Raw genomic sequence first — 19,687 nt, forward strand, 5'->3', positions numbered from 1 at the left:
ACGTAACAAGATGGTATTCTCACTTCATAAATGTGTGGCGGGATGGGAAATGGGCATTTCAAGGCCAATAAAAGCCACCACATCAAATAAAACTTAGCGGATCAAAAGAACCAACGCATGGACATTTTTTCCCCCTCTATAAATTACAAAGAGGGGGCAGTCTGCCACGCTTGATCATGCCCCGAGTCCTGCCCCGCTGCTGTGATTGGCTGGACGGACACACAAGGGGGGAAAGTTTGAATAAAATACAAGAGCATGGCACGAGTGTTGTCGTTCAAGCTTGTGCGCTTGGTGAAGCAGTGCTTCAGATATACTGGATAGATTGGCACACAGATGTCTGCGCATTCTTGGGAAGTTTGAGATAAATCCAGAGAGTTCAGACTCATTTAAAGGGACTTCTTATTCAGTTTTAACTGCATTCGTTTGTTTCAGGGAGCGGTGACAAGTGTCGTGGTGACTTTTATACCGTGCGTAATTGTCTTTTTCAAGCTCCATCAGTCAAGATTCTGTCTTTTCCCGACGAGACTTTGCACTTGGAGGAAGGACACTGACGAAGAGGATACGATGACAGCGATCAGAATGGTTTCATCAGTGCTGCTGCTGATGCTGATGCACTCCGGGGCTCTGTGCGCGCGGAGGTTCCGGGGTGGCCGCAACCCGCAACCACGACGCTCACCACCTCCTCCTACGTACCGGGCGGATCGGGTTGACACCACCGAGAGCTTCCCTCTGGATTTCACCGCCGTAGAGGAGAACATGGATAACTTCATGACACAGGTGAAGAACCTCGCGCAGTCCCTGTACCCATGCTCGGCGCAGAAACTCGACTACGACATGAAGCTGAACTTTTTGGAGAATACATCAGTCACCTGCAACGACGGAAGCTCCGCTGGGTATGTATCCTAAAGAAAACTGAGAATAATGCTCATGGAAAGTTAGAAACATGTGATTGGGTGAGTGACAGGTCATAGGGTCAGCTGTGCAGCAGTGCACCCTGGAGCCAGTAGGAATTGTTATTTTGCTTCAGCAGGGCGCACCCCGTCCTGCTGGTCCTCCTGCAACCCGAACTAACCCGCATGTATCTGGCCTGAGGACAACCATGCTCGTCCCAATGCAGAAGAGCCAGTAGTTCTCATTATTTGGGCTGGTTCATTGCAAAGTTTACAAATCAGCATATATAGCATGATAAATAGTATACAAATAAATGTGGGACAATTTCGAAAGGAAGCAAAGTCCTGGGTCCTAAAGAAGGTCCACTCGGGATGAGATAGACAGCTGCTTTGCGTCAGCGAAGCGTGAAATTTGCGGATAGCCACATGGCCTATGCTTCATTTCCTTTGCCTCAAATTAGAATGCAGGATTTGCTCTGCAGAAAGTTTAGCTTTAAGTTTTCAGACCCCCGCCCATCTCTCTCTGCTTGTCTGTCTCTTTCTGAGGATTGCGCAGTGTTGAATTTACAGCCTTTTAACTGCATGTTTTCTCTCTACATGGCTACTGTAAAAAAGTGCCCAGTCTCCCATGACTTCAGTTCTATAGGTGTTTACAATAAAATAGTTTATGTTCTTTGGTCAGAGAGACAAACAATGGATCTCTACATTTCCATGTTACATTGTTAAGTAAAAATCCATTTGGCGGTAGCCTGCATTTATTGTCCACTAAAGAGGGCTAAGCCATGGCACTAAAAGCATGTTAATATCAAACAGATCCCTTGTGCCTCATATATATATTTAATACACACATGATGTATAAACTGGACATTTTATTCCATTAGGCTGCACATAGTAAATTGTGTGCAGTAGGTTTTAAAACCTATTTTTAACTTTTACGGCTTCTTGGACAAATAAAAGTGATATTCAAGATACAGCAGGTAAAGATTCAAGCAAAAAGGCAGTGATGAAATATGTTTTTACTATTTATACATGAGTTCATGTGACCTCTCCGGGCTATAGGACTGTTGATTTTGCTTGTTTCAAACATGTTTTTCCAGCATAAGGATACATTTTTAAGGACAAACTGTCCCACAATAAAAGAACATGCAACTTTATTGCTAGTAATGTAGCCGAAATGTATTATATGTATAATATTGTATTGTGCCAATGCTTTTAATGAGATATTTTGTGCCTTATCTAGAGGCTAAAGTGATTTTCTGCCAATGTGCATTTATCACGGACCAGCTCAGTGATGGGCAGACTTAAATGAAATGGGTTTTGCTTTACATGTCTCTGTTTAGATTTAACCTTTGTCTAATTCCTGTTAAACCCCAAAGTGGTAGAACGAGCTGTCTGCGAGCGCGGTAAAGCTCTGAGCTCTTTAGAGACGCAGCACAGGGGGACAGTTACTGGCAGATGGCCATTTCATTCACCACTGTGGCTGCTGTCAGATGCTAATCCATCAACTACAAAGAGTACTTTTAAGCGAGGTGTTGTTACAGTTTACAGATCAACAAGGATGCAAACTGTGTGATTCATCTCCTGGTGAAGCACTTGTTAGAGTTGAGTGGGTTTGATGCTGCGCTTTCCCCTCTTGGCTTGTTCACGTGCCAAACCCGGGCTCCACTTTGTTGTTTGGAAGTTGTCAGTAAATTGCTCTGTCCTAAGCCTACATCATTGACTGCGGTTTATAATAATAGCGCAAGACACAAACTGCAGCCAAAGTGTGATGCAGGGACTGAAAAAAAAAAAAAAACAGCTCAGAGCCTCCGCCAAGTCTGTTTTCTTTAGAGAAGAATGTTTTTGGCATTCTCTTGAGTTGAATCATTGGTAGAGTCAAGGGGATGCTGATTGATCATCACAGAAGCACATTTTGAGCATCCTGTTTATATGCATAAAAGTATATTACAAACAACCTTTTTTTTCAATAGCCTCATCTGTCATGTATGCATCTTACATGAATGTGTTCTGCAGCATAGCAGGAGAAAGCAATGCCCTCTTCTGGGCTGACGACAAACAGCATATTCTGCAGATATTTAACATTTCTTTAAAGCCCTAATTCATGGGGCATTAAAGGCAGGTTATCCTGGCTGCATCTGGGTCCAACAGCACTCAAAAGACAGATTGCATGTTGACATCCACGCAAGACAAATGTAGTGTAATTTTACCCTGTCTTTTATCATTTCCATGGCTGGTATGTGTGATTTTATCCCTGTTTATGTGAGGACACTGCAGAGGAATGATGATCTCAGAGTGAAGAGACTATGATGGTACATATAGTACAACATTTAACATGAAGAATACTGTCTACTAGCACCTACGGTACAAAAAGGATAGGGGGCAGGTTGATGTTTATCTCTTGTTTGATCACTATATCTGTTTCCTACGTGCAAACTGTACACACAACCTCATTGTCCAATTTATGTTGGCAAGGTTTCACTTGTGCTGATCCTGTCACCTTTTCCAGATAAAAAAATAAAAAAAACCCAGCAAAGTAATATGACATACTCGATAAGATTTAAATGTTGATGACGTATGTGTTTATATTTTACGCTTGGATACCATCAGTGGTGGTGGAAACAGTGGAGGTATTACTATTCTGTGTTTATCTCATCTTTCTGAAGAAACCAAGCCAAAGAATGCGGTCATAGCTTACTGTTGCTTCTGTATGTTTTTGCAGGCTATGAAAAAAAATCCACCTCATAAAGCTGCTGTGATGTATTGATTTTGGTGTATTTGCTGTCTTGCAGGTATTACCTGAAAGAATCTCGAGGCAGCAGACGGTGGTTGATATTCTTAGAAGGTCAGTATGCTGGACTAAATCAACTAATTTATTTCACTTTTATGCACAAACTGAGATGCATGATTGTGGGGTTTTTTAAGGTGAGAAATGACCCATGTTTTTTATTTTTTATTATTGTGTGTGTCCAGGCGGCTGGTACTGCTTCAACAAAGAGAACTGTGACAGCCGATACGAGACAATGCAGAGACTGATGAGCTCATCCAAGTGGCCCCAAACAAAAACAGGTGAGCCCAGGATAGTCTGTGTAGTTCACTTTAAGCACCACTGCTACTCCACCTGTGGCGTGTACTGAAATCCTGACCCCCTAATAAGGTGGAAAAAAAAGAACCCAGATCCCACTTTAATGTCTCAGTAATTAAAAGGATCGGATGTATCAGTGCTCATCTGCAGTGTTATTGCAACCGACACCCGGTCATAATGTAGCTGTGGTGTAGGGCTACCTGGCGCCCACTGCTTTAGGAACAGAGACGCCTCCCTCTCTCATTGCAGTGTAATAACTGTAATCCATGTGGTAATGATGATGAAGAAGAAGAGGATGTGTCTGGGAGTGCCAGCATGGCTAATGATACATGTTGATGTGTCTCTGCAGGCACGGGGATCCTGTCTCCACTGCCTGAGGAAAACCCTCACTGGTGGAATGCCAACATGGTGTAAGTTGACTCATGTTTGTGATTTTGTTTGAGCACACTTTTTTTTTTTGGGGGGGGGGTCATAGGTGCCAACCTTAACTTTATTTTGTCTGTGCAGATTCATCCCATACTGCTCCAGTGATGTGTGGAGCGGAGCTACAGCCAAAACAGAGCAGAGTAAGACATTTCTGAAACATCAAAATGACATGTTTTTCTCCTAGAAACAAGTGCTTTTTCTACAGCTTTAATCCCTTTGTGTTGTGTGCAGGTGGTTATGCCTTCATGGGCTCACTGATTATTCAGGAAGTTGTGAAAGACCTGCTGAATAAAGGTCTGGACAACGCCAAAGTTCTCCTATTAGCAGGAAGCAGGTGTGTATGAGTATGAAAATGTTGCTTGCAGCCTTTTATAATAGGCCAGCATGATATGAGTGTCTATCTGCTGTTTTCCTGTTTCCACAATACCTGTGTATGCTGAAACCAAAATAAATCTAAAAAGCATTTTTTGAATACTGATCAATTAGCATCTAATATTCAGAGGTTAGCTAGTAGATAACTTGATCTGACTGCATCATAATGGTGTAAAAGCTTGACTATCATACCCAGGCTTTCATCAAATCATTAAATATACATATGCTGAGTGAGAGAGCACTGCATAAAATATTTGTTCTTTTTTTCTTTTGATGATTTTTTTTTTTGGGTGAATTCTCATTGCAATAACGATGAATTGTGCAGCCCTGATACGTTCATGTCTATTCAGGCTCTAATAAGAATATGTGACATTTCTGCATGCAGTGCCGGTGGTACTGGGGTCCTTCTGAACGTGGACCGTGTCGCAGAGCTGCTGGAGGGACTGGGGCACACAGGGATCCAGGTGCGAGGACTGTCTGATTCAGGCTGGTTCCTGGACAACAAGCAGTACCACTGCACGGACTGTGTGGACGCCGTCAGCTGTTCGCCCACAGAGACCATAAAGAGAGGCATAAAGTAAGAAATCCAGGGGGAATATCAAACAATGACAACGTTTTGTGGGGAGGATACAAAAGTATTAATATAGACATTGTCCTATTTGTGCTTTTCACCTGCTCCATCAGGTACTGGGGAGGAGTGGTGCCAGAGAGGTGTAGGCAAACCCATGAAGGAGAGGAGTGGAACTGTTTCTTTGGTTACAGAGTCTTCCCATCAATAAAAAGTGAGTTTCAGTGACTCATTTTGGAGTGAAATGCACATTCTGTCGTACCCTGTGCAAGCCTAAAACAGCTTGGTTTGTGTTGCACATGTCTTAGTAGCTATCGACAATTCTAAACTCTCTTATTTTAATTAATCCATCTTCTATTCTCTGTGTGTAGGCCCAGTCTTTGTAGTCCAGTGGCTGTTTGATGAGGCCCAGTTAACCGTGGACAACATCCAGCTAACAGGCCAGCCAGTGCAGGAAGGCCAATGGCGCTACATCCAAAACCTGGGCATTGAGCTGAGGAACACGCTCAAAGATGTCCCGTAAGGCCTCCAGTCTGCATCTTCAGAAGAGAATTTAAGATTTAAGATTTTTGCATGGATTGAGATTGATTTGTGTTGGTTTTTTTTAAAATTCTTATTCAGGGCTATGTTTGCTCCAGCTTGCCTATCACATGAAGTTATCACCAGAAAGTGAGTATGATTTTAAGATTCAAGGACTTATTTGTCATTCCACGACATGTTTGTGCATGAGAGCATAGAAAAATATGTACTCAGGCCCCAGTAAAGATCAACAATTATGCGAACAATAGATCCTGCATGAATAAACAAACCTAAAAAAAAAAAGATATCAATATGAGAGAGAAATTTTTAAGTGTAAAAACAGGTAGCAGAATTAAAAGAAAAACGGATATCAGGGATTTTGTGATATTGAACTCCATTATATCATGAACAGAGAACAGTAAATTGCAATTTGAGACGTTCCACCCGTGAGCTGACAGCGCCCTCTTGTGTTGTCTTCTAGTTACTGGATTGATGTGCAAGTTAAAGGCACCTCCCTGCCCCGAGCGCTGCACTGCTGGGACCGTAGCCTCCACGACAACAGGAACAACAAAGCCCCGCCCAAAGGCTGCCCCGTACATTTGATTGACAGCTGCCCCTGGCCGCACTGCAACCCCACCTGCCCCACCATTCGAGACCAGTTCACAGGACAGGAGATGAACGTCATTCAGTTCCTCATGCACATGGGCTTCGACGTGCAGAAGATGGCCCAGCAGCAGGGTATGGACCCCAGCAAGCTACTGGGCATGCTCAGCAGCGGCAGCTAATGGGACACACGTACACACAGCATCTCCAAGCTAAAGCCAAGCAGGGCTGGCTGGTCTCTATGTCCAGTCTCCTCCTGCCTGATACCTCCAACTAATACTCCATCTTCACAACCCATTCTACCTTTAGTCTAGTCAACTCTGACCTCTTGTTTACTTTAGTACAAGCCTCAGTCAAACACAGGGTCTTAGATTTGTCCCACAATCCCTTTCCTCACACTTAGTGACAAGTACAGGGGCGACGCGCCGCCATGACAAGGCACAACTCTCGGCTACTCTGTTGATGTTATCTTTTGCTTTGTAAAAGGAAATAATATCACGAATGTAATCCAGTTTTAAGGATGCTCATTGATGTTTTTTTTTTTTAAATATATTTTTTCATCCTTTCATAGATTTTATTAAGTCATTGTTTTAAGAAAGAATAGGCTACAATGACTTACAGATTCTGTTTTATTAAGTTTAGTCACCGCAGAGGAAAGAAGGGTATATTTTGTTCAAACTGTTTTGTGGTTGGGTTCTTATAACATCTCATCAAACATACATCGAGGCATAAATATGGGCGTAATAATGTGAGAAAAGCACAGGATCAAGAAGAACATTTTGTATTGATCACCCAAAAAAATGTCATAAACTTTAGGGATATGCATCTGATACTACAGCTAGGATAGCCGAAAATGGTCACACTTGTTATTATATAATTAATGATGGCTCTCAACGTACAAATCTTATCTTCAGAGATAATGCGATCTTGAAATAATTTGATACTTAACCTGATACAAGTGAAATAAATTGGTTTCCTTTTTCTTACTTACATAACTTGTAAGAGCTGAGGAATGCCATGCCATCAGAGTTTACTCCAGTCAAGGTCGCAGACAAAAATGGCATCATGTCTTTCTGTCAGAGAAAATGCTTGTACCTGTCGCTGTTCTTTAAAGACACAAGCGATAGTCATGCAAAGCCCCGTTCAGACAGGCACTCCAGATAATTTACCATAACATTTTTGGAACAGCCTGCCGCTGACATTTTCCAGACTTCCTCTTTCACACATGTCCCCGTGACTTCAAAAGGATGCTGTGGAAGAGAATGTTTACAACGTCTCCAAGCAACAGAGTCATACCCATGATGACAGTTTTTGTCTAAATATTAATGCTATGTCTTACGGGTCATAGCCACAGTGTCAGCAAATATGTGGAAAAAAAAAACAAGCTGGCATGCAGAAAATAGTATGAAGCAGCCTCATTACGTGCACAAGAAACCCCACTGGTTTTGTTCTGGTTGCATGATTTAAACGTCATCAACCGGCCCACTCTGACGTCTTGCGGAAATATTGCTATAGTGGGCTAACAGAAAAAAAAATCTGCAAAAAAGTCGAGATGGAAATGTTGTCAGTTTGCGTTCAGACATGCAGCTCAAACGGAAAATGTCAGGACATATTTAGAGGGTGCTGCATGTGTGAAAGGAGCTAATGCGATATAGGGCTGAAATCAAGTGTAATAAATGGAGCTAGACACTACTTAACTATTCCATAATCACAAACGTTTTCTTTCATTATGACAAATCTTAAATTATCTGTCTAAAACAAGCTCTGTTATCTTGAGAGACAAGATCATTCATTTTTGAAACTTGAGATAGCAGCCTTAGAAAAAATGCAAACCTGGCTTTTCTTGGCTTTCAAACAATGCTTCATTAGTGCACTCATGGTATAATGCCATGTTGGATTAACACAGTCTTTTTACATATTTAGGCTACTGAAATGAAAGCTCTCTTTCTCCCCCCTGTAAATAATAGTTAAAACAACAAAAGCATGTGCTTAGTAAATTCATCTCTGTATAACTTCATCATTGTCAACATTAGATTGAAGTCATACTTTCAGTTTTGACAGCTGCATGTGATGATGTCATCGCCAAGATCACATTTAATTGATTGTGGGCCTGTTACCTTTGCATACACCACAGTGCCATTACATCTAGTCTATACCTCTTTTTTTTTAAACGGCCCGATCACAAACAGACGACTGTTCAAGCCCGATCACAGGGTACTTTGTCACGCTCGAACACCTCAGCAGTTCAGCAATCCTCGGATCAATGCAATGAACATTTAAAGGGAGACAAATATCGTGTATTGTATATTTTTTTGAGTATTTGTATAGGTTCTTTAAAGTGTTCACTATTGTAACTCCCTTCTTATATTTCATAATAGAGATCACTTTTTAATATAATGACAATGTTGTATGTAATGATGTCTTTATAAAATATGTTTTTTTAAAGGACCTCTATTGGGCATCACTCCAGAGAAAGAAAGGTATTACTAATTGTAATTTTATTCTGTAACATATTTTTTAACAGATAAAGACAAACTCAAGCTACATTGGTAATTTACATATTTATTTTGTTATGTAAATCATATTTATAAGTGCTCTTTTCACAGAGAAGTGATTCTTTGTAAATTGTAAATACATCGCTGTTTTATCTCTTTGTGTTGATTGCATGTCTTTGTATCAGACGTAAAAGAAAAGACACATTACATATTTTAAAAGCTCATTATTGCTGCGTTGTTATTTTTTTATCTGTATTATCATCATTATTTGTGTTGGTATTATTTGCACACTTTTCCTTCCTATTTTGCACTCACAGCATAAAAAGCAGGAGGTAAGGTCAACTTCTCCCTCAGGCTTCAAACCCTTCTGTCACTATTTGACACTTCTGATAATAGATATGAGGCTACGCATACACACACACACACTGACAGTCGAAAGCTTCTTCAACACCTTTTATTTTAGAAGCTTTTTCTTCAAACAAAATAGAACATCATTAATCTCCTAAATAAAGGAAACAGATTTTAGAATTGCAATATGTTCAGGTTGTCTTTTTTTTCTAATTAGAAATCACTGAAAACAATATAAGAAACGATTTGGATGCACTAGAACAGTGGTTCCCAAAGTGGGGGTCGGGACCCCAAGGTGGGTCGCCAGCCATCAAGAGGGGGGTCGCGAGATGCCTTCCATAAAACATTAAAAATCATTTAAAAGTGCATAAATATATCTTTTTACCATTTTTGTAAATATGCAAAAAGTAGTCCAATGTCATATAAGACAGTATCATTAAGTGAAATGACATTTTTAATTCTTTTAGGCTGTTGTGTTATTTTGTGTTACTAGTTTTTGGATAGGTTTATTAGTGTGTGTGTGTGGCTGTCGCTACATTATATACCTAACTAACCACCTTAAAGAACAGTGGGGGGTCCCCAGTTTCTGTCACCCTTATTTTGGGGGACGACCTGAAAAGTTTGGGAACCCCTACACTAGAAGGTTTGCTTTCTGGGGCCAAGCCACATGGGGGGCCCATGGACATCAGCAAAAGCATGGTCAATCCTAAATTCAAGCAATGATGAAAACATTTTATTTTTAACCCAAAGAGTTACCATTACTAATTAATGCAACAAAATGATGTGTTTCATATTATTGCTTCAGTAAACTGTAGCCTGTATTCTTAAAATGATGTGACCTTATTTTTATTTGTACCGTACATCTTAGGCAGACCTAGGGAACTTAACTGTCGCTGATGTCTGTGTAGTCATGCCCACAGACAGAATGACAGAAAAGAAAGGAGAAGACAAGGAGGGAGGCTGGTTACAACGTATTTAACCCCAACAAACATTTTTCAGCTTCAAAAGCTGATCTGATCCAGGTCAAGGAGGTGAATGCTCATATTACAGTATGAGAGAGCCCTCTGCTGCATCACAAGACTAATTACTTCAATAAAGTAGACCGTTGTTCTTTGACACTCAAGTCTGAACAGGACATTGCACTTCAAATACAAACTTTGTCCCTGATATAGAACGAATAATGTGTTTAAAAGTTAACCTCAGCTTTATCTACAGCAGCCCAATTATTGGGATTAAAGTAAGTAATAGAATTAAGAGTGATTTATATTTAAACAACAAGAAAGTAATGTGGTACATGTGATATAAATATCAAATCGCTGGTGCAAAAATATTGATATATTAATAAAGAAGACAAGACTCTCTGAATAGATTTTCAAGGCATTTTAACTCACTGTGTCACTACCTTTTGACTCCCTTTGGTGCTTCATGCAGATAACTTGAATAAAAGTTAATTGGCCAGAGAAGATGTGGCCTTATATATATATTAGGGATAGTTCACCCATTTAGGGGCACTTTGTATGCCTCAGTTAAACAGATATTGTGATGTATCATATGATTGTCTTGTAATAATTATTACATAATTGTGAAATCATTATTGTGGGCCATGTATTGTGTTGGCTTTATTTCGTATCATGAGCTACCATGCGATCCCCACCCCTATGTATTGGTGTTAAAACATTTTATTTAAGTCCACAATTTGATCCCACAACAACTTCAAAAGCTATAACAGGTGGTGGTTTTCTCTGAGAATCACCACATACACTGTAAATCTACAATCAAAGCATCATTATATCACAGGTTAAGGTATTTTAAGTCTCTACTAATCTGTTTCCACTTCCCTCACACATCCATCGTTCAAATCTGTCATCACTGGTGCATAATCATCCCTCTGGACCTGTATGTAATTTTTGTCTCTAATGGGAGTCTTAGCCTCTCTCTCCCTGTCATTATGCTGAGTATAAATGCCAGTTTCTCACTGAGGGAGCTCTGACTCAGCCTCTCTGGGTGCTCCCTAGAAATACGACTCCCATACTGCCCGCCACATGTAGCCTCCCACCCCTCTGTGGAATATAGACCCCCTATTTTTAGAGCTGGCAGGGCCTGTAACCCTGGGCTCGGCAACAAACTTTCATTTAAACAACCACCCTTAGCAATCCACTGAGTGCATATACACACTGACACACACACACAGGATAGGAGCTGGGCAAAAGGCGACTGAGACGATGGGACAAAGAGCATGAGACAGAGCCAACGGTGTGAAGGATTCTAATGGGACGTTTTTGGGGCCTAACGCAACGGAATTATAAGGATACAAGTTATGGATGTTGATTGACAGGACGAGGAAATTGTCCACCTGTGCTGCACTGAGGGCAAATGTCTGAGTATGACTTTTAGAGGACTTTATTTTTTATTTCAGGCACTGGACAACTTGGTGATTAAAGAAAACAATCCAGGATTTCTGAGGACATTCACTACAGCTCTGAGTAAGACCAGGATCAAATTCATAACTCCTTGAAAACATTAAAAAAGGACTGATACCAGTGTTATATACTTTATAGAAAATATACCGTGTGTTCAAGGTTTAAAGCCAGAGGTCTTACTAAATACCTTTGACTATTACAAGCTCTTTTTAAAAAACGCCTGCCTAACAGTGTATAAATGTAACTCCGTCGCACCACTGTAATTACAAGGCAAGCTGAAGGAAGGACTACAGACATTTGTAATTAAGGATCTTCTGTGAAAAGCAACCAAGAGGGTGAGGTCTGTGACTAAAGACAAGAGTGGACCCCTAGAATACCAGGACCGAAAACAAGACATAAAAAACTGCGACAAGGAAAACCAGCTGCCCTCATAGAAAAACACAAACCATGGATTCTCATGGCGGACACTACCTCAACAAAGACGCTGTGTTGTCACCTTTAGGGGCAGCTCGAATGTGCCAGCTGCTTCTTGGCTGCACCATAATGGCCCTGGTGTCCCACAGTGCGGGCTACAGCGCCAACTATGGAATCTTCTGCATGTTTGTGTGGTGCTTCAGCTTCGCCGTCACACTGGTTGTGTTCACCTTGGATATTACTCGGCTCCACACGTGCATGCCTATCTCCTGGGATAACTTCACCGTGGCATTTGCCATGCTGGCAACCCTCATGTATATCACAGCCTCCGTGGTCTACCCTGTTTACTTCCTCCAATCAGAGTGCCCAGATGAGGGCTGTGAAGTCCAAATGTACCGCATTGCAGTCACTGTCTGCTCCAGTGTTTGCTGCTTCCCATACGGCGCTGAGGTGTTCTTAACTCGAGCCAAACCAGGGGCTGTGGTGGGCTACATGGCCACTGTGTCTGGTCTACTCAAGGTGGTCCAGGGTTTTGTGGCCTGCATTATTTTCGGAGCTCTGGCCAATGACAGTGAGTACACTGTCCACATTGCTTCTCAGTACTGTGTGGTGGTGTACAGCCTGTGCTTCTCCATCACTGTCATAGTGGTGATACTGACAGTCTCTGGGAGGACCTCATCACTGCGGTTCCCCTTCGACCGGTTTGTGGTTGTCTACACCTTCTTTGCTGTGATCCTCTACCTCAGCACAGCACTGATCTGGCCCATCTTCAGCTTCGACAAGAAGTACGGCAACACGACTCGCCCTGAGGACTGCCCACGTGGGGAATGTTCCTGGGATAGCAAGCTGGTGGTGGCAGTGTTCACCAACGTCAACCTGATTCTCTATTTTGTTGATCTTGTTTACTCCCAGAGGATTCGCTTTGTCTCCAGCTCAGCTGTCTGAAAAAACCCTTCAGAATGAATACCCTCACAGACAAATAAAGAAAGTTGAAGGCCCACATTGACCATGCTCTCCATGGTAAAGTCTCTCTGTAAACGACTCATGGTGTGGTATGCATGTGTGCCTTTTTTCATTTTCAGTGACTATTCCAAATTGGGTCTGTAGGCAGTATTACCCCATGTTACAATCTCAGGGGCCTTTCTCCAGTTCTGCAGTGACCTACCAGGGAGAGCCTGCCAGGTGCACTGTTGATGAGCTGACCTAAGCGACTTTCTTCACAGAGTATCCTGGAAATGTCCATCTGAGCACCAAATGCATCCCTCTGCACCAAATTCCTCTGCTGGTCACACACAGGACAGAGCTATTATTGGATAATGTGGAGAATATAATAAGTTTTATGTCAGTCAGACTAACACAGGCTTTATTAAATCATTCATGTATTATGTATTTAAACACTAAAGTGGTTGAAAATGTAACTCGTAGAGATGCAAAGCTTATGCTAAGTCTGCAGTGTGCACTGAACATAGCTTCAGGGTTTGAAAGTCTAGCCATTTTGCTGTATTTTTACTTTCCATTTTGTATTCCTGTCTTCACTCGTGTTAGACCTTAAGTTCAACTTTAAAATACTTTTCCCGCCATTCACTGAATGTCAAATGTATCTGATACATTAATTTTGAAGGAAACACTTTGCCAGCAGTATTAGATTGATTATTTTGGATGAGCACATCATGTAGAGATCTATTTTTGGCAATAGTTCTGATGTATTCAATGTTTAATAAAACGTCAAACATTCACATTTTTTATATTTTATTTCTGTGTCCTTCGCTCTTGAGTAATGTAAATGTAGCTTTACTCTGAACTTTCATTGAACATTAAACTAATTTAATACAGAGTGCAATCAGAAGTCTCATTTTGTATTGTTAAGGACTAAAAGCTCCTGAGAGGATCTTTGGTTGGTGCTGATTTCGGCGTCCCCTGTGGATAAATATTTACATTAAATCTCTACGCTGATTTTGTTCTGAGCAGGAGAAGGTTGTTTTTAAATTATATAAATATATATATATATTTTTTTACAGCCATAGTTATTATGTCATTTATTTCCCATTAATATTAAATTGGAAAAACTTCTAGTAACCCATTAGTTCAGGGGAAAATATTTTTTTCACTAGGGAGCAGACGAGGAATGAATCACAGTTCATCGGTTAATCGTTGATTTATGGTTGACTAGTAGCCTTTATAAATCCTCCTTTGTTCCTTATTTGATCCCTTGTAATACCAACTGTTCCCGAAGACGTCTAGTCTTCTGACTGCTCAAAAGTGCTTTTACAATGCATGTCACATTCACCCATTCACACCACATTTGCACACTGATTGAAGAGGATTCTATGTAATTTGTCCATCAGTATTAACTAATCCCATTCACAGACATTCACATGCTGCTGGCATAGAGGCAGGAGCTATTTGGGGTTCAGTGACTTGCCCAAGGACACTTCTAAATGTGACTGCAGGAGTTGAGGATTTAACCCCTGACCTTCCGGTTGAGAGATGAGCCAGTTATTTGCTGATTACTTCCTCATTGTTTCCAAGGTACAATTCAATTTTTTATATAAACTGTTATATATATGTTTTTTTTTTATTTATTTTTTAATTTAACTGAATGTAAATATGTTTGATTTGATTTTAACTTCTATTTTTATTTTTAATAATTGTATTCCCATCCCCTGTTTTCTGGAGCTGCTGTAATGCACACATTTTCCCCATGGGGATCAATAAAGTTTATCTTTATCTTTATCTTTAAGGGGGGGAGAGAGAGGGGGGGACTACTAGGTAATGGGCAATAGCCTACTTAAATACTCATCATATAGCCTAATAGGCCTATGTTTGGGATTTAAAATAAAAGATAGACAGATGTGAAATAAACTGGTTGTTGCTGATTGCTGAACTTTGGTTAAGATATAAAATGTGTTACACTCTTTCGACTGTAAACTAGGCTTCATTTGTTGCTTTCTGGGTCAGAATAAGCGTCTGTCTCCATTTCCAAAAAAATGGTCTGCAGCATGCCTTTCGAGCTTTTCGCCAGTAGATGATGGTAAAGTTCAAGCAGCAAACTTTTCTGCCCTCCGGCACAGACTGATGCAACTGGTATTTCGTCCTTACAAAACCCGCCCTAAAGTATTTTAATCATAATGCCGTGATAGGTCAAACGTTTTACCAGTCGACTAAACACGCAAGCTCATTGGTCTGTCCGCTTGTCAGTCAATTGTCTCTCCCCAGGTATGGGCGCGAGACAACTGAGCCACGTTGACTTCGCTGTATTTTGGGGGTTCAGAGGAACTGTTGCTGTAGTCTATCGGTCTTTTGGTCGGCGTACTGTGGAAGTCATCAGTTTATTAGTAAGTTTTAAATATAATTATTGCACAATAACATGGCTACTGTCGCCACGTGTAAGCTACATAAATGTTGTTTTCTGCGCTTTATAAGGAAGTGAGTTTGTGTACTTCAACTGTAGTACACACTATGAGCTGCTACACCTGTTCTGAGACGTTATGTTCGATTTTTTTTTAAATTTGCAGACATAAGATTGAATGACCTGTTAAGGTTAATGTTTCCAATTCACAGGTATAATGAGCGTGGGTTTCATAGGAGCGGGTCAGCTGACCCACGCTCTTGTACGGGGCTTCACAGCAGCAGGTGAGTTCTGAATCATACTGTAGTACCTTGTATGTATATTGGCCTATTGTTCAGATTTAACGTATGTTGTTCATGTGAGATGATTGCAATCAGACACTGAATTTATTTCTGGATTATTTCCCTCCTTATAGGCGTGATTGCCACCCACAGAATCACAGCCAGTTCCCCGGACACAGACCTCCCTACAGTCCAGGGGCTACGGGTGGGTATACAATTAGGGATGGTTAGGCCTATCAACTTGTCTGCTTTAATCTGCATGCTGTTTTTTGTGTGTGTGCATTATCAAAGTATCTTATAAAACGTTGCCTTTCTTGCAGATCATGTATTCCCACAGATTGCATACTTATATCCAGTACAATATTATGTCACTATTACAGAAATTGGGGGTCAATTTCACCACCAGCAACAAAGAGACGGTCAGCAAAAGCGATGTCCTCTTCTTAGCTGTGAAGCCAAACATCATTCCCTTTGTACTGGATGAGATTGGACCAGACATTGAGGATCGTCACCTTATTGTGTCATGCGCTGCAGGAGTCACCATCAGCTCGATAGAGAAGGCAAGTTAGAACCCTTTGTGAGTGACTGCTCAGAGACATTCACATCCAACACTGTCTGATTATGCAATCTTTGGTAATACTTTTTTCATCAGTGGGTGTCATGTTTTTGACCTAGGGATAAATGAAGGTGATGTTGAAGTTTTAAGAATATTCTTGAGTTTGAATACTATTGTTGGATCTATTCTTGAATTGAAAAAGGCTATAAAAAAACCCTGATAAAAATTACCAAGAAACAGGAGAACCAAAGATATAAGATATAAAATAGTATGGAAAGGAATCAAATATTGGACATGTATCAAAATATTAGAAAAATAAATGAATAAAAGATACTTTATCATAGATAATCTAAAGTAGAAGCAGAGCTGCATAAGTGATACATTTAAATAATGGACATATAATAAGTATACAGTTTGTTTCAATCAGGGATCATCAATATTGGGATTTTGTGGATACACTTATATATTATATATATATTTGCTGCCGCCTAATTGCAGAGTTCATTAAGGCTCTTTTGTCTTAAAATAAACCTATTATTATTTCTAAAGGCATATGCAGACATTAATACATCTGACAAAAGTTGGGTCGTAGAACCGTTGTTTGTTTTATCATACTTCTGATCTTTAAAATCATGATGATATTTAGTTTTATCTGACATTTTTTTCTACTGACCATGAATTATGTTCTCTCAAACATCTCCGGTCTTGTTTACGGTTAGTGTCTAAAATTCAATCTTCCCTTTTTTTTTACAATAAGGTCTGACTGTATATCTGAGCTTTGATCCCTGAGGCAGAATACTCACATGTTGTAACATGACATGGAGTTAGCTACATCGACTTGAAACATTATACATTTTCATTTAAAATAGGCTAAGATGTTTTTTTGTGTGTTTTTTAAGGCAGATTCGAGTAAATAAAGCTCAACTACTCTATCACCTTTCTTAACTAAAAATCATATTAGTTTGAGGACAGTGAAAAAGAAACGATGAAAACCATCTTTCACTTTTTGTTCCTAGAATTTAAGGAAATGCAATCAGTACATTGTTATTCTTTACAGAAGCTGTATCAGTATCGCCCTGATCCGAAGGTGATGCGCTGCATGACCAACACTCCAGTGGTGGTGCGTGAGGGGGCCACTGTGTACGCCACAGGCACTCATGCACTGGTGGAGGATGGGAGGCTACTGGAGCAGCTGATGGCCAGTGTGGGATACTGCACTGAGGTGGAAGAGGACCTGATTGACGCTGTCACGGGCCTCAGTGGCAGCGGCCCTGCTTACGTAGGTCATGGATATACAAGAGAGTGTGTTTTACAATGTTGCCACACCAGTATCTGTAATAAGTCATTTTTAACTTTACACACATTGTAACAACAATGATCCTAAAAGCTATTCTTGTGGCCTCCTAGGCGTTCACAGCTGTGGATGCTCTTGCTGACGGTGGAGTAAAAATGGGCCTGCCTAGAAGATTAGCTGTACGCCTCGGAGCCCAAGCACTACTGGTACTACATGTTTTTTAATCTTTATACATCACATGTGCTTTCTTGGGTGTTTTTCTATATATGTTTTATTGGATTGGGAAAAAATAACAATAAGTTGTCATCTGGACTCATGTGATACGATTATGGAATCACTGGTGCTGAATATTTAGATTTTATTTAAATAAAAAATATGGTTCATTTAACAGATTAGCCCTGCGAATATGACCCATGGTGTCACCACTTTATTATCATAAATCATTTTTTAAATAACAATAAGAGAGTATTGACTTAAACTGGCAAATTTTAATTCTAAGAATGAAGATCAAGCAAGTGTGTGGGCATATCTTCTTCCTCATGCTGCTGTTTTTGCACTGCCATGCACCTACATGATGTGTGTACAAATACTCCCTTTTTCTCATTTGAATACTTAAGCAAACAGTTAAATAAGCTCTCTCCTAAATCAAAATAAGATTTTGCCGAGTCTCATCTGCAACAGTGCTGTGTTAGTCTAATGTGGACCTTTCTTTGTGTCCCTTTTTAATAGGGGGCTGCTCGAATGCTGTTAGACTCAGATCAACACCCTGGGCAGCTCAAGGACAATGTGTGTTCACCAGGAGGCGCCACCATCCACGCCCTGCACGTCATGGAGAGCGGCGGCTTCCGCAGCCTCCTGATCAATGCTGTAGAGACGTCCTGTGTGAGGACGAGGTAGGTTGATCAGAAAAGTGTGTGACAAACAAACCAACAAATCATATTTTATGTCAGAGGGATACACAACAAATGCTTTTAAGTTAATGGTCATATTGAAATGACCACACAGTGATATATTTCTTTTGAAGTATATCATTCAGACAGTAGATGGAGCTGAATGCAAGAGAGAATTGTTCTCTGCTGCTGATGACATAGTCTTAGGAGTACTATTAGGCTATTGTTTTTGTCTGATATGTTTATTTATTTATATATTTTAAATTTCCCTTTGTTTCTTCCCTTCTTCAAAAAGAGAACTTCAGTTTTTGGCCGACCAAGAGAAAATCTCCTCTGCCGCCATAAAGAAGACAACTCTGGACAAAGTGTTGCAGCAGCCAGGAGTGACAGCAGAAACTGTTAATGTCAAAACTGGTGGGATCAGTATGTTCAACAGCGGTAACCCCAAGATCAAGAAGAAGTGATTGTTTTTTTTGGTCACATTTGAAAACAATGTTTATATGATGATACCTTTACATCGGTGACATAATCAGATGCAGTATAAGCTATAAACAACTACTGGTGAGTGATTGTTGAAGGCTAACCTAGAGGGTTACTTTCTTGAACTAAATGAATACATACATTTGAGATAAAGGTGTAAAATATATAAGAGATATTTTAATGTAAGGGAATGCCTTTTCTTTATAAGAGTTAAAAGTTTTATATTTTGAATTGGTGCTTTCCCCACTTAAGGTTTGATTTCTGTGCTGTTGCACCACTTTCAGGATAAGTAAGTGGACAAAAAAATACTTCTACTATTGAATGTGAAAGACTACTTTTAAAAACCCTATTTAAATCAGTTCTTTGGGACGGTGGTGATGGATGAAAATGTTGGGTTTACTACATAACCGCAATTCAGTGGTTCAGTGGTTCAGTGCGATGAGGCAGAAAAGCACCAACCAGTGATTTTCTGGAAGATGTTTAATTGATGAACTTGTGTTTATGCAGTGTGATCATTTTCTAACACCTTTTTTTTTACAAACGCTGTATTTTACAACGCAATGAAACTGAGTCTGTTTAGTTTTTATTAAATATAAACAACACATTTTGTGTATTTTTATGATACTGCAAATGCAAGAACCGTATTAGTCACTTTACTGTAAACATAGCTGCAACATTTCTAGATAAAGGATGTTTTTTT

General features: G+C 40.2%; 3 protein-coding genes across 3 annotated transcripts; all 3 read left to right on the forward strand.

Moving 5' to 3' along the window:
* The first annotated feature begins 283 nt into the window (after positions 1 to 283).
* notum1a (notum, palmitoleoyl-protein carboxylesterase a) lies at positions 284 to 9,177 on the forward strand. The gene is made up of 11 exons (XM_061026790.1): positions 284 to 893; positions 3,680 to 3,732; positions 3,861 to 3,956; positions 4,322 to 4,382; positions 4,480 to 4,538; positions 4,630 to 4,732; positions 5,156 to 5,347; positions 5,455 to 5,552; positions 5,710 to 5,857; positions 5,960 to 6,007; positions 6,339 to 9,177. Exons 1-11 carry the CDS (start codon positions 565 to 567, stop codon positions 6,640 to 6,642), a joined length of 1,491 nt encoding a protein of 496 aa, XP_060882773.1. The 5' UTR covers positions 284 to 564; the 3' UTR covers positions 6,643 to 9,177.
* Positions 9,178 to 11,404: 2,227 nt separating this feature from the next.
* LOC132954315 (myeloid-associated differentiation marker-like protein 2) lies at positions 11,405 to 13,971 on the forward strand. Its single transcript, XM_061026850.1, has one exon. The coding sequence runs from the start codon at positions 12,171 to 12,173 to the stop codon at positions 13,080 to 13,082; it is 912 nt and encodes a 303-aa protein (XP_060882833.1). The 5' UTR covers positions 11,405 to 12,170; the 3' UTR covers positions 13,083 to 13,971.
* A 1,349-nt stretch (positions 13,972 to 15,320) lies between these two features.
* On the forward strand, positions 15,321 to 19,589 carry pycr1a (pyrroline-5-carboxylate reductase 1a). Its single transcript, XM_061065534.1, has 8 exons — positions 15,321 to 15,472; positions 15,699 to 15,770; positions 15,902 to 15,972; positions 16,148 to 16,327; positions 17,381 to 17,602; positions 17,731 to 17,823; positions 18,347 to 18,510; positions 18,803 to 19,589. Exons 2-8 carry the CDS (start codon positions 15,704 to 15,706, stop codon positions 18,969 to 18,971), a joined length of 966 nt encoding a protein of 321 aa, XP_060921517.1. The 5' UTR covers positions 15,321 to 15,472; positions 15,699 to 15,703; the 3' UTR covers positions 18,972 to 19,589.
* The last annotated feature ends 98 nt before the right edge of the window (positions 19,590 to 19,687 follow it).

This window comes from Labrus mixtus, chromosome 20 (genome assembly GCF_963584025.1).
Source record: "Labrus mixtus chromosome 20, fLabMix1.1, whole genome shotgun sequence".
In the NCBI taxonomy this organism is placed as follows: Eukaryota; Metazoa; Chordata; class Actinopteri; order Labriformes; family Labridae; genus Labrus; species Labrus mixtus.

Excerpts from the sequence above, each read along its gene's own strand:
- notum1a (XM_061026790.1), top strand. The coding sequence starts at position 565 with ATGACAGCGATCAGAATGGTTTCATCAGTGCTGCTGCTGATGCTGATG. Across the intron at positions 894-3,679 it reads AACGACGGAAGCTCCGCTGG|GTATTACCTGAAAGAATCTC; the intron begins GTATGTATCCTA and ends GCTGTCTTGCAG. Across the intron at positions 3,733-3,860 it reads GTGGTTGATATTCTTAGAAG|GCGGCTGGTACTGCTTCAAC; the intron begins GTCAGTATGCTG and ends GTGTGTGTCCAG.
- LOC132954315 (XM_061026850.1), top strand. The coding sequence starts at position 12,171 with ATGGATTCTCATGGCGGACACTACCTCAACAAAGACGCTGTGTTGTCA.
- pycr1a (XM_061065534.1), top strand. The coding sequence starts at position 15,704 with ATGAGCGTGGGTTTCATAGGAGCGGGTCAGCTGACCCACGCTCTTGTA. Across the intron at positions 15,973-16,147 it reads CTACAGTCCAGGGGCTACGG|AAATTGGGGGTCAATTTCAC; the intron begins GTGGGTATACAA and ends TCACTATTACAG. Across the intron at positions 17,603-17,730 it reads GTGGCAGCGGCCCTGCTTAC|GCGTTCACAGCTGTGGATGC; the intron begins GTAGGTCATGGA and ends GTGGCCTCCTAG.